The sequence below is a fragment of the Schistocerca cancellata genome, chromosome 2 (genome assembly GCF_023864275.1).
Source record: "Schistocerca cancellata isolate TAMUIC-IGC-003103 chromosome 2, iqSchCanc2.1, whole genome shotgun sequence".
NCBI lineage: Eukaryota > Metazoa > Arthropoda > Insecta > Orthoptera > Acrididae > Schistocerca > Schistocerca cancellata.
The window spans coordinates 254765482-254779873 of NC_064627.1; the positions used below are offsets into that span (position 1 = coordinate 254765482).

The 14392-nt window shown below is 39.5% G+C and overlaps 1 protein-coding gene across 1 annotated transcript in view; it reads right to left on the bottom strand.

The window, feature by feature from the left end:
• Positions 1–1352: 1352 nt before the first annotated feature.
• LOC126152941 (glutathione S-transferase D5-like) overlaps positions 1353–14392 on the bottom strand; it is a 31146-nt gene continuing 18106 nt past the window's right edge. The window contains exons 3-6 of the mRNA XM_049916038.1: positions 12957–13015; positions 11651–11789; positions 2877–3038; positions 1353–1493 (exon numbers count right to left, since the gene is read on the bottom strand). Coding sequence (XP_049771995.1) covers positions 1353–1493; positions 2877–3038; positions 11651–11789; positions 12957–13015 — 501 coding nt within the window. The remainder of the gene's footprint in view (positions 1494–2876; positions 3039–11650; positions 11790–12956; positions 13016–14392) is intronic.

A 14392-nucleotide genomic window follows, 5' to 3' on the forward strand; every position in this document is an offset into this window, starting at 1 on the left:
TTGAGTCCCATAGTGCTCAGAGCCATTTGAACCATTTTTTTTTTCGAAAATTAGCACTGCCATTGCCATTAAGGAATCGGCTGGTATATGTCTTACTTCGGAAAGAAGCAATCACAGCTGTAATATTATCGCATCAACAAGAAGCCGTATAACACAATGTCACTGTAGCTTCGATCCTCCTAGATTCTATTTGTAGTCATGAAACCTACGTGCCTGCAACTGAGCCACTTGGGGCTGGTTTGAACCAACTGCCCACAGACAAGCCTTCAACATTATTTGCATATTCACCCAGTTAGACGCATAGTGCTGTTACGCGTACAATACAAGCAGCTATTTTGTACAGATCATCTGTGATTACTAAACACTGTTAAAGATAGGAACTAGTTTTACGAGTGGCACATTCGTTTCCTTTGATTTATACATTTCTGTAGTAGAAATCAATCCCTCACAAATGAAACTTGGATTTTGTTTTATAACTTCACACAGGGCCGTAATACAGTGGGAGCAGTACTACAATTTATCGTTCTATGAGTCAATAAACGTTCTTTCCTGTGTTCGAATATTTTAACTTATAGCATGTTACCTATCAGTTGCAGGAGAACTTACAGTGCACTGTTTCTGTCCTGGTGCCTGAATATCGTGAGCACAGCGATATTCCTTAGATCAGTGGATCTCAAAGAGTTGTTTCAAGCCTAACTTTTAGTGTATTGGAAGCTAATGCTTTTCTTTCGAGCAGATTACGCGATATTTTACAAGGAAACACAGATAAATCCCTTCGCTCTTAATGTTTCTGGCTGTATGCAAAGTATTGCATCATGGGTACGCTTTGTGTTGTCGGAGAACGCTTTGAAGGGACAAGGCTATGACATAACACTGAACAGTAGTGAATATGTAACAGAAAGAGTTATGTGACTTAATTCGATCATAGGAACACATGAAATACCATGCCTTTTACTACCTACTGTTCCTAGTTTCGAGTATATGTCTTTGTGTTATCCACATGTTCAACATCGTGAAAAACATTCTGGCAAAGGCTAACAGGAATGCAGCGGGAAACAGAGACCAGTATCAGTTAGAGACCAACACTTCAGCCCATCGTCGTAGTAAATATGTGGAATTATTACGAGGAGGAGAGATACCCCGGTCGTGTTGAATCTATCTATCTTTAATGGCACAGAACTCGTCACACAGCGTTTTGGACGCTCCCTTAGTTGACTGAAACAAGGAAAGGATGAAGGTAACAATCTGGACGTAACGATGCATGTTAATAGAATAATGACTTTATTTGATTAGAAATCTTGACATGTTTATTATTTGCAGACATATACAGTATTCGTACATATTATACATATTTACATCTGCAACACTTTCTTCAAGGCTTCTCGATATTCTCTGGCGACATCTCCGTATTTTGTGTGAGAACTTTCAACCCGTGAAAGCCATTGCTTAGCGTTAGGCTTCTTCGTAGGATCAACTCCACTGTTTGCGTTAAACTGAAAAAGAGATACGAACATCGGACATTAAATAATTTGTGAATATAATCTTATGGGTCATATAAATTAGCTAATTTTTCTTTACGCGTTTTCACGCGTTGTATCTGATGGTGTCAGTCTACCTACGCAGATGATTTAGCTCAACAAATTTCATCATAATACTTCAGAGCCTATGTAAAATTTACAGTGTTCGGAAAGTTGATCTTTTTTAACTGGTAACGGTAAGAAGAGCTAGAAATGATGTAATACATTGCCTGATGGAACATAAATGATCTTTCACTAGCATAGCGCACGCTGCCTCGCTCGATTACACTGTATGGCCTGCACAGATTTTTTTCTTTTTTTGCTTTTCTTTAATCGATTTCACATGTTGTGTACGAACTGCAACATCTTCTAAACTTTTCACGCTAATTAGGGCTATAGAAGCAGTGTCTTTTCGAATATACTTCCGACCAAAACGAGATACTGGTAGCTGGAGTCGAAGGTCTTCGTTAATCCAGCGTTTTGATTTCCTGTAGTGATATTTCCATAGAAACTTTCATTTCCTGTCACATGTTTCACAAGAAGTCAAACACCAATTTCGGTTAATTTAGCTTTAAAAATATTATAAATATACTGGTAACTTAAAAATTACTTAAATAGTTTCATCGTCTACTTCAACCGCTTTAGAGACTGAATTTCCAATAAAACGAAACACGTACGTTTTTATTTCTAACTGAGACGTTAAATGCAAATTTTCAGAAATCTTTCATACTGAAATATTTCCAAAAAAATTTTCATCCCCTCTTTTATCCCCTTAGGGGTAGAATTTCCAAAACATTGGAACTCATATTTTTTTGTTACTAATCGAGAAGTCGAAAACCAGTTTTAATAGATGTAGCTTTGAAAGAATTTAGTAGTTTTTTAGTAATGACTTATTTAAAAAACACTTTCACCCGTTATTTCATCCCCCAAAGAGGCTAAATTTCCAAAAGTGCTGAAAAATGTATTTCTTTATTTCTAATCGAGAAACCAAATACCAATTTTCGTTGTTCTAGATTAAAAATTCCCTTAACAGAGTCATATTTTCAAAATCCTTTCGTTCCCTATTTCAACCTCTTAGGAACGGAATTTCGACAAATCCCTTCTTAAACGATGCCTTCAGTATAAGATCAACACCCTCTCCAAATTTGAAGTTATTATCACTAGCTGTTTGGACTGGGCGATGATGAGTCCGTCAATCAGGAGATTTTCCTTTTACGTGTAGAGAGTGGTGTTACAAGGAAAATAAAAATTGAATAGAAGTCTCCGGTGAGTCACCAATAAGATTTTCTACATCACAATTTTATGACTCACTCATATTTTCTTAACTTTCTAATAGCAAGTTTGACAGCTTCACGTTACCTCCAATGCTGACAGGCTATTAGCGACGGCGTAATCAGCAATAGTGACCTGATCTCCGGCCAGCCACTGTTTGCCATCCAGCATTCGGTTCAAAGTTTCCAAACTGTCGTTCGCTTTCTCGATGTGGCTGGGTTCCGCTTGTTTGCCTTGAAATACCGGCGTCTGTTGACAGGAAATTAAAATTAATGCGAAGGTCAACAGCTGCTACGAACTATTAGGAAGATAGAATACAAGCCATCAAAGGCACGACTCTATACAGCGCAGATCACAAAGTTGTGTCGTGGGATAAATGATGTCACTCTATGCTCAAGGTCCACATATCTTCACAGCATTGAATAAATATACGACACATTTGAAAATTATAGTTATGGGTGTAAGACGTGTATATTTCTATTGTCTATTGTCAAACCGCAATTTAAGAAAGATGTTTATATTTTATTAAGAGGATTAAGTAGGAATAATTAATATTTGTCATGTTGGAAATAATTGTGGTAGCAGCGAATGTCTGCACCAAAGTATTGTTGGCAGGAGAGACCGCACATTGATAAAATTTTAAAAATGGCGGTAGAGACCGCGTATGGATACATTTTAAGAAAAGAGGGGGTAAGACCACGCATTGATACATTTTGTAATGGTAGCAGGGATTGTCTGCACCAGAAAGCATTGTTGGCAGGAGAGACCGCACTTTAGCGTTCGTAGGAAGTCAGTAGTAATCGAGAAGTGAAGCGAGTCGGTAGCAGGTCTGAAGCGAGAGGTTGAGAGGAGCGGTGTGCCTGCCAGCCACCAGCTATGATTTATAAGAGATTATAAACGGATGTACAGAGACATCAGCTAACTATTATCATAAGAGGAACTAATATTATTGAATTATTTTTTTGAGAAACTCAAGGCTACTGAAGGTATGGTTGCGCAATGCTAGTTGTAAGATTATTCTAGTAAAGTATAGTGAAGCAGATTAAGTATATTCATGTCGCAGTTCGATGTAGCAGTCAGATGGCGATCCAGTAACAGTAAAAAGGGTATGGAACAGTTTTGGGCTATTGCAGATAACGACAGAGGGCCACGACGACGACACATTCTATGTTTCGTCGAATTGTCAGAAAATCACTTTTAATAAGCAGCAATTAAATTTGTATGCAAAGATTGGGAAAGAGAATAAATTTCAAAGGGAAGATTTCATTTGTTATTATTAAGCAAGAGATAGAAATCCTAAGGGAAGGTTTCATAGGTTATTGTAGAAGGGAAGGTTGCGTAACAAAAGAGATATAGAGGAGACGGGAAGGTTTCATGGTGTACTCATCACTTTAAAATCCTGAAGTCAACCAAATGAGGGTTTACAGTCGAAATTAGCTTCACAAAATTTTGGCAGCAGTGTGGTGTTTCATACCTAACAATATTATTTATGCAAGTTGTAGAAAATAATTTAAAGAAGACATTTACCGGGTGATCCTCAAGTCAGTATAAATTTGAAAACTTAATAAACCACGGAATAATATAGATATACAGGTAAAAATTGACACACTTGCTTGGAATGATATGGGGTTTTATTAGAACCAAAAAAAAAAAAAATTGCTAGACGCGTGAAAGATCCCTTGCGCGCGTCGTTTGGTGATGATCGCGTGCTCAGCCGCCACTTTCGTCATGCTTGGTCTCCCAGGTCCCCAGACCTCAGTCCGTGCGATTATTGGCTTTGGGGTTACCTGAAGTCGCAAGTGTATCGTGATCGACCTACATCTCTAGGGATGGTGAAAGACAACATCCGACGCCAATGCCTCATCATAACTCCGGACATGCTTTACAGTGCTGTTCGCAACATTATACCTCGACTACGGTTATTTTTGAGGAATGATGGTGGACATATGCAGCATTTCCTGTAAAGAACATCATCTTTGCTTTGTCTTGCTTTGTTATGCTAATTATTGCTATTCTGATCAGATGAAGCGCCATCTGTCGGACATTTTGTGAACTTTGGTATTTGTTTTGTTGTACTAAAACCCCGTGTCATTCCAAGCATGTGTGTCAATTTGTACCTCTATATCTACGTTATTCCGTGATTTATTCAGTTTTCAAATTTATACTAACTTTTTGATCACCCGGTATATCATTAATGAAAACATTTTGATTGCTTTGTACGTTCTCATTCCGTTGATCATGTTGATTCATCCTCCTTTAGCGGCAGTCACCCTCACCAAGAAAACGAAAATGCGTTGCATCTCTCACTCTTCCGCCCTCATTGACAAGGTGGTGACTTATTATACACCATATTTCTTCGGCCACCATTGCCGATGGTTTCTATTCAGTATCTAAGCTCGAATTAGGATTGATACCGTGAGCCACGATGTTTCGATTAGCAGTCAAATAAAGCCTTGCCCCTCGCTCGCCTTTGTCGGCTTCTTCGCCATTCCCCTCCTGTCTTCTAGAGAATATTTCCGTGCTGTAAACCGAAACTGAAATGCTCTTCCTCTATATCGACCGTAACATAGAGCATTTAAAAATGGACTCTGCCGCAAACGTGCTGTAGTTCTCTTCTTCGTCCCCGGATAAGAGTGCAAATGTGGATCAGGGCATGATGGAAAAGAAACGTCACATAAAATGTGTAAGTAAAAGAAGGAGGAGTTATAAAAATAAAATTAAAATCCTCGTTGATGGGTCCTCTTCTGCGATGGAACATTAAGAAATCATTGTGAGAAATTGTATGCGCAGGTAATTTTTAAAGGTGACATAATATTTGTTATGCAGCCAACATTTCGGATTCCAGTGTTCTGACAGAGCTAGCCCTAGTAGTCCTGCTTAAAAGGGTGTATTATATTCAACGTGTAGTAGAGGCAGAACCCGACCAACCAACTACATCTTGATGTTCTGCGCTTGGATATAGCTAACTGCCAATCTATTCGTAGCAGGGTCGTGATCCCAGTCTCTTGGAGGGAGTAGCCCTTGCTGTCAATGCCAGTTCCTTCATCATTACTAGAGGTTAGGGGCTTACATTCTAACGATGTCGGCATCTTTCCACGATATTCCGGCTGACAACTGTTCAGTCATCTTCAGGTGAGTTTGCCACTGGATACTGCCACTGCACGTCCCTGATTTTATACCAAAAATTCGCATAGAACTATGTGACAAGACGTCGACGTCATCCATTTGCAAGCCCGAAACCTTGTGGGATATCCATTACGCAGGGAAGGTCTTAAGAATGTTTTCCTTGTACAACTTAAAACGCGTATAAAGACGTTGGACAAAAATATGGCAACACCGCGAGAAATTCATACTTTAACATAGATGCGTATGCTACCCAAGCGTGCAAGTTTGGCTGTTGTATTTGACCACGAACGGCACTTGTGCAATGTCCTCAACACTTTGCAACAGTCAGCCATGCTCAGAACAGTGTTCTGTGTAGTCGTACTCTGTGTACTCGTGAGTGCTTTACGTCGAAGCCAAGTGAATTCGAACCAAGCAAATTGTTGGTGCTCATACGGTGGGTGCTCCCGTAACCAAGATAGGCCAAGTGTTCGGTGTTTCCAAAGGGATCACATCGACGATTTGTATCGCGTACAGGGAAAGCGGCAAAACATTATTCGCTAAGTCACAATTCGGACGAAAGTGTGTGTTAGGGATCGTGACGGACGGTCATTGAGGAGGATTGTGAGGAAAAATAAGAAGACGACAGCTGCAAAAGTCACTGCAGAGCTGAATGTCGCACTCACGAAACCTCTCGTCACCAAACAAACTCGAAGGTCTCATCCAAAGCAGACAGCTCTAGGACGAGCTGGAATTCCAAAACCGCTCATCAGTGATACAAATGCCCTAAACAGGAAAACATGGAGCCGAAGTCATAAATCCTGCGATATTGAGCAGTGGAAGAATGTCATTTGGTTGGATGAGTCCCGTTTGACACTGTTTCCAATTTCTGGCTGAGTTTACGTCTCAAGAGTGAAGCATGATGGGGCTTCGTTGATGATCTGGGCAGCCATATCTCGGTATTCCATGAACCCAATGGGTTCTCTGCAAGATCGCATTACTACCAAGGATTATGAGACAGTTTTTGCTGATCAGGTGTATCCTACGGTATCGTGTTTGTTCCCTAATGGTGATGCTGTGTCCCAGGACTGATTGTGTCAGCACAGGGATGAACTGTTGCATCTGCTCTGGCCACTGCAGTCACCAGATCCGAATGTTATTGAGTCTTTGTGATCACTATCTATCTCCGTCATTGTTACCTGAGCTTGCCACTACTTGGCTCGGAGAATGGTACACGATTCCATTGAAATATGAAAACCATACATAACCTATTTTTATCGATTTCGAGACGACTGGATGCTGTTTTGAATGCCAACTGTTTCCCTTCATCATATTAGGCAGGTTAATGTGTGTTTGGGGGCTCCATGTTTTCGCCTACCTCCTGTAGATTCTCCACAAAAAATTTGTGGGAAAAGTTTACACGGGTTACGAAATGGCCTCTCCATCAGTTTTAGTTTAAATTTACTTTCAGCTGTTGGTAATGTCACCTAAACTATGTCATAACATACAGCTCTGATGTTTGTAGCCAATACCGAAGTGCGAATGGAAAAAAAAAAATGTGGTAAGATCTTGTGGGACCAAACTGCTGAGATTATCGGTCTCTAAGCTTACATATTACTTAATCTAATTTAAACTATCTTACGCTAAGGACAACACACAGAGTCATGCCCGAGGGAGGACTTTAACCTCCGACGGGGAGAGCCACATGAACTGTCCCAGGACGCCTAAGACCGCGTGTCTACGGCAAGTGGGAATGTTTTCCGAACTTGTGTCCCACTTATTCGTAGACATTTGACAGATATGGGGTCCCTGGGATTGTTAATTATTAGGGGCAGATATTTTAAGGCTATGATTTGAGCATTTATTCACCGACGTTACTCATCTCTAGACAGTAAGATTTATTGTAATCTATGTCCGGCCCCGGTAGCTGAGTGGTCAGCGTGACGGAATGTCAATCCTAAGGTCCCGGGTTAGATTCCCGGCTGGGTCAGAGATTTTCTCCGCTCAGGGACTGGGTGTTGTGTTGTCCTAATCATCATCATGTCATCCCCATCGACGCGCAGGTCGCCGAAGTGGCGTCAACTCGAAAGACCTGCACCAGGCGAACGCTCTACCCGACGGGAGGCCCTAGCCACACGACATTTCATTTCATTGTAATCTCGATCACGGTTATTGTCGTCTTACTGCTGAGAATTAGAGAGTTGCAGTTAGTGGCAGCTGAGACAGAGCCACGCGTTCCTTTGCCTTAGGAAGTATATATATATATATATATATATATATATATATATATAATACTTCCTAAGGCAAAGGAACACGTGGCTCTCTCAGCTGCCACTATATATATATATATACCGTGTGTGGTTGTTAGGTCCCTCATCGGGCGCCTCTCCAGGTGGCGGATAGGGGAAAGCCTCCCAGATATGTGTGGTGCTGGGGAAATGAAACACCCAGGGCAGACCAAATACTAACACAGACCTAAGGCTGTTCTGAAATCCAGCGGTTAGTGGTCAGCGTCTGTTCACCTAATTGGCGCGGCTGCTACAAATAAGTCTTGGTCTCAACAATCAAGGCTTTAAGAATTGTGACCTCCAACAGAGATCACCACAACCACCTTCAACTTGAAAAAATCATGATGGAACAACTGGAAAGAAATCCACTACCGCAGGCCCCAGTGAATTTACTTGTTTTTCCTGGTCATCGGATTCTGGGGTATCAGGAACACCATGAAATAGAGAAGAGTCGGAGCTTCTCGAAACCTCTTCGCAAACATTTTATTGGCACACTCAACACCAACACACTGGTGAAGAAATGCAAACTTAAACAGTTTGCTGATGTACTAGAAAAATTTCACATCAAAATCCTCACAATACAAGAGACGCGATTCACTGACGAGTACCGTTTCAACACGGAAAACTACAGGATATAGAAAGGAAAACCTGCTGTCACGTGGGGAAAACCAATGTTTGGCACAGGATTTACAGCATCAAATCTGTCATAGACAACATCATAAATTTCAATTCAGTATCAGAAAAAATCTCCACCAATAAACTTCGAACAGGGAAACAAAAGATACACAACCATCAATGCACATGCACCTACAAAACAATGATCACAACAGGAAGAGACCACAAGAAGTCGAAGACTTTTGGGAAGACATGGAAGAAATGACAAAGAAAGTACCAGAAAGGCACGTCAAAATTGTACAGGAGATTTCAATGCACATCTGGGCAAAGAGAAGAAGTACAAGCAAATCACAGGCCCACGTAGAGCACACAAATGCACAAACAAGAATGGGAAGCATTTCATAAAGTACTGTCAAAATTTTAAAAATTATGTCGACACAGTTTCAGAAACCAAGATGAAAACCCGTAACATGGAAAACGCCCAAAAACATGTGGGGAGAATTTCGAATAGACCATGTAGCCATAACAAGTAAAAATACAAGTTAAATTCTAAATGTGAGAACTCGCAAAGGAGTCTTCGACTCTGACCATCACTTGCTACAAGTAAAGATTAGGCCAATTCCAAGGACTAGAAAGACAACACAGAACAAAATGATAAGACCATATCCAGAATAAATAAAAATAAACAAAGAGAAAATTATTGAAGAAATTAATCAGAATACAACACAGAATTGGACAGACCTGGCGAAGACAATTCAGAAGGAAATGCGTTCAGTTCAGCCTTACAGGAAACGCAGACATAGATGGTCGAATGCAACTTGTGATCAGGCAGGTGAACGAAGAATTAAGGCATGGAAGAAGCATAGCAGCAACAGAACAACAGAAACATGGCAGGTCTTCCACAAAGTCCAAAAGCAATTCTCGAAAGATATTAGAGCAGTGAAAAGGGTATACGACAAAAATAGACTAAATGAAATCGAGGAAGACTTCTACAGAATATTCAGGGAAAATATAATGGATTATCAGCGTCCAAATATCTGCTTCAGAAGAACAAATGGATCTCTAGAAACAAACACTAAAGAAAATTGCAATATTCTTAAATGATACTTTGATACACTCCTCAACTGTGAAAAGCCGAAAAGAAAATTACACTTCAGGAAAACACTTCCAAACCCATACTCGAAGCCGCCTAAAATCACAGAGGTAGAGGTGTTTATAAGACAACTAAAGAACAACAGAGCCCCAGGGAAAGATGGAATTATCGCTGAGATCTGGTGACTTGCAGAACAAAATATTACAAAGAAAATTCATAAAATTCTCTTCGAAATATGAAGTACAGCGAAAATTCCACAGGAACGGAAATGCGCACTGATTCACCCACTCCACAAAAAGGGAGACAAACCCTGATAATTACAGAGGGATCTCATTATTAGCGGTTACTTATAAAACTCTGTCCAAGGTGTTGCTGAACAGACTGGAACCACGAGTCGATACAAAGATAGGTGAACACCAGGCAGGAATCAGTAGGGAAAGATCCTGTATTGAATAAATTTGGAGCCTGTGAACACTCATGAAGGTCAGACTAGCAAACAACACTGTAGTTACATTTGTTGACTCTAAGAAGGCCTATGACTCCATTGACAGTCAGGCTCTCTTTGACACACTAGAAGATATGTAATAGATAGAAAAACTAGGACTCTGATAGAACAGACGCTCACAGACACCACATGCGAAATAAAATTTATGGAAGAAATCTCAGAGCCATTTTAGATACATGCAGGGATCAGAAAAGGAGAAGGTCTCTCACCACTTCTATTCAACATAGTTCTGGACAAAATTATCAAGCAATGGGAAGAAAAAGTAAAAGGAATTCAACTAGGAAGAACACGTGCGTACTAGACAATTATAAAATGCCTAGCATTTGAGGTGACTTGGCAACACTCAGCAACAACAGAGAAGAAGTGCAAGAAGCCCTGGAATATTTGCAAGAAGTCTCTGCTAACACGGGGTTACAGATATCATACGAGAAAACACAATAAATGGAAAGAAAGAACAACAATGCGCAAGTCATGCACACTATATACAGATTGGTTTACAGAGTGGAAAAATTCAAGTAACTTGTAGAACACACACAAACAGACAAGGCATACAATATAGAACAAACAGAAAAACTTCAGAAAGTGTACAAACTTACGTGGACGCACTACAATAAAAGAAGCATCTCAAGAGAGGCGAAACTCAGGCACTCAATACAGTTGCATTGCCAGAAGCCTTCTTTGCATCAGAAACGACCTCAATCGGGACATCTGGAATCACAGAGAGAGAAAATTTTGGAGTGGTGCATGGAGGTGGTGTGTAGATGAAGAGCCCAACCAAAGAACTGTATGAACATACAGACAGACTCACAGACATAATTAGACATCGTCGGTTAACATTCTTTGGGCACACACACAGAATGAACAACACCAGACTCACAAAGAGGATTTTCGACGTAGTCAGCAGCTCAATAAAAAAAAAAGCAAATTTTTCATGAAGTAGAAGAAGACCTAAAACAAGTATGAGTCAATAAAGAAATGATAGATGAACGAGACAAATTTAGAAACGAAATTATGAACACGAAATCTGAAGTAAAAGAAAAGAAGAGACAGGGGAAAATATGGAAAGAACAAAGGAAACACGAACACAGTCAAAAAATGAAGAGGTTATGGAAAGCTAATATATATATATATATATGTATATATATATATATATATATATATATATATATATGTGTGTGTGTGTGTGTGTGTGTGTGTGTGTGTATTAAGTTAATAAAGAAAAGAGAACCCATTTTAATAAGTTTAATATAATACTTACGAAAACATTCACAATTCTGTGGAACAAGTCTTGATCAAAAAATAACCTCTGGTCTACGAGAACACGTTTGTTTATATCCTTTGGGTAGAGAGAATCATTCTTCGCATACTTTGAGACGAGGTACATTGCAATGGCGCGGCTGTCAACAAGGCACCAAAATACTAGTGTCATACAAGCTCAGACAAATCACTGAGAGCTTGAAGTGAAACGTTTTCTGATGCGGATTTCTGGAAGTCCAGACTTACTGAAACTTGTTTCTGCAGAAAACTTTGGCTTAATAGTAGTGTTCGACTACAGAAAACACCGCAACAGTTACAATGTCATCACTACAGTTAACGATATTCCAACCAACTAATGCAGATAAATGTACTGCGGCCATTTGATCATTACCCGCCTCAGTTGGAAACCAGTAGTAGTGTCACACAACGAAATTATTTCAATGTTACATTTACTGAGTTTCCGGTAATTGATCTACTGGTTGCGCTACTTTACTTCCTGAGTTATTCCCGATATCTAAGATTTAACTAGCGACACTGTAATAATTTCGTTAATGCCTAAATCTACAATCATAACATTATAACCACGCTTCTGCAGCTTGTTTCAGCTCTGTAATTAGCACATGGAATTCATTGTCAGCAGAAAAATGAGCCTACCGTCATATAGTCAATTACACAAGTGTACGCATTAAATGTTTAACCTAATTATAATTCACTCAAATGTAATTTAATGTTAACATTTAACATACGTGGCATCTCCATGTTGCATTAGTTGTTTCAGCTGAAATGGAAATAGCTTTTTTTTATTAGCAGAGTAGAACGAAACCAAAGTAACATACCAGATTGTTTAATTTATTATCGCCTAACTTTTCATCTAGTGCATAGCGTATTTTGCTTATAATGCTCTCCTATTTGAGAACTTGGAAAAAAAATGCTAAGATTATTGCTAGGTTTTCAGAATTACTGAAACCAAAGATCTAGTACCTACTCCATCAGTTTTCCGATAATGTTTTCGTCGAATCATATTCTAGTATGTGAATGTAATTTACTCTCTGGTAGTCAGAAAATAACTCTGATAAATGTCGCGATCTGTAACAGCCACAGATGATTTATTGCAATGTAGTTACCAGGATAAACAAAGGGCCTGCCTCTAGCATGGCTGTTGGAATATTTCGAATTCAGCATTACTTTTCGTCAATATCTGTTTCGTTTCTGTAACAGTGTTTGTCTTTTTTCTGCATCTGAAGCAGTCACTAGATAATGGTGGGTAGAGATCTAATGCATACTTGTAATTTATACTTAATGCTTACCTTTCACTAATGTACAGGCCATTATCTTCCAGTATAGGAACTGTATGTTGGGGACCTTTCTGAAAAGATCGAGAAAACATAACACATCAAAAATGTTGTTCATTGTAAGTGTTTGTATTATCTAATACAATAAAGAGACGTAAATTTGAACTAAGAAAGTTGGCTGACGGTTTAGCTATCATATAAAATTCATGTCACTTATCATTTCAAAATATAAAAATAAATCAAATGTTTCAATACAAAATAACAGCCTCCTGTTTTCCTACATATTACAAAAAGCGTGACTTTCATTATTAATTAGAACGCTATTTTGACCCACAGACGCTACGACAGACTGTATTTCTTTCCTCGGATTTCGATCGTTCACTATAATACTTACATCAAACACGACCAGAATTAGAGGTAACAGTCTTGTTAAGGAGAAAGTGGTACTTCGATGCAGCAGTCGAACATGAAGTCATTTGTGTGAAACCCGCAGTGCGGTTGGACTAAATGCTATCTTCTATCACATTTTATGACGTCCTTGTCATCGGAACTCCATATGCCCTCACGCGTCGAGTCTTTCACGGGCAGCGCGTGTGACTGGCACGCTGTGAATACCTAAATATGAATGAAGTCACCACTGATAGGATCATATGGTGTGGTCAATAACGTGTATGTCTCGGTTCTCATCGGCTGACTGGAGATGTAACAGGAAATGCAGTATATGTTTTTGTATGTCCATCCTTTTGGAAGGAGGTCTTTGGGACTACGGCCGTTTACTATTGTGAGAAAATAAAACGCCTGTAGCCGTTCTTATGATTTTATTTATTTTGTTGAAACCAGTTTCGGTGCTTCGATGCGCCGTCTTCAGGCTGTATTTGATGTAGAAGGGGTTGATACGACCCCTATATATAACGTATCAGTAGCCAGCATAACTGGATATGCAGATAATGTGAAAACGTAGGTGTCAGCACTTTAACCATCAACTGCCAACTCAAATATATGTGTTACTGAGCAACAATTCCCTCAGCAATTCACTGTCAATGAACAACATAAATTCAAGCAAGAGCCACATCCCGGCTATGGATTATTCACTTCGTACATTGTGTACCTGCTAATTAATGCGCGAATAATCAACAGAGTCGTAGAATCATCATCATTGGACGTTAGAGCATGAGAAAGGTCTGTTAGAAAAACGAATTAGTTGTTGGTACATGGTGATGGTGAGTTAGACGTTAAGTCCGGATGACCGACCTCTCGAGCGTCGTAGATAGAGGACTGTTTGTATAGGATCAAATTTGAAGCGAGATGTTTCAGTTGTTGGTTAAGGCAGTTATGTGTTATACATTTCAAATTGTTATTTGTTACTTATTTTTCTTGTGTTATATTTGAAAAGGTGAGGTACGGTGCCATCTCTGCAGAAATGCGGTCAGTAATATTGAACGAGAGGGACG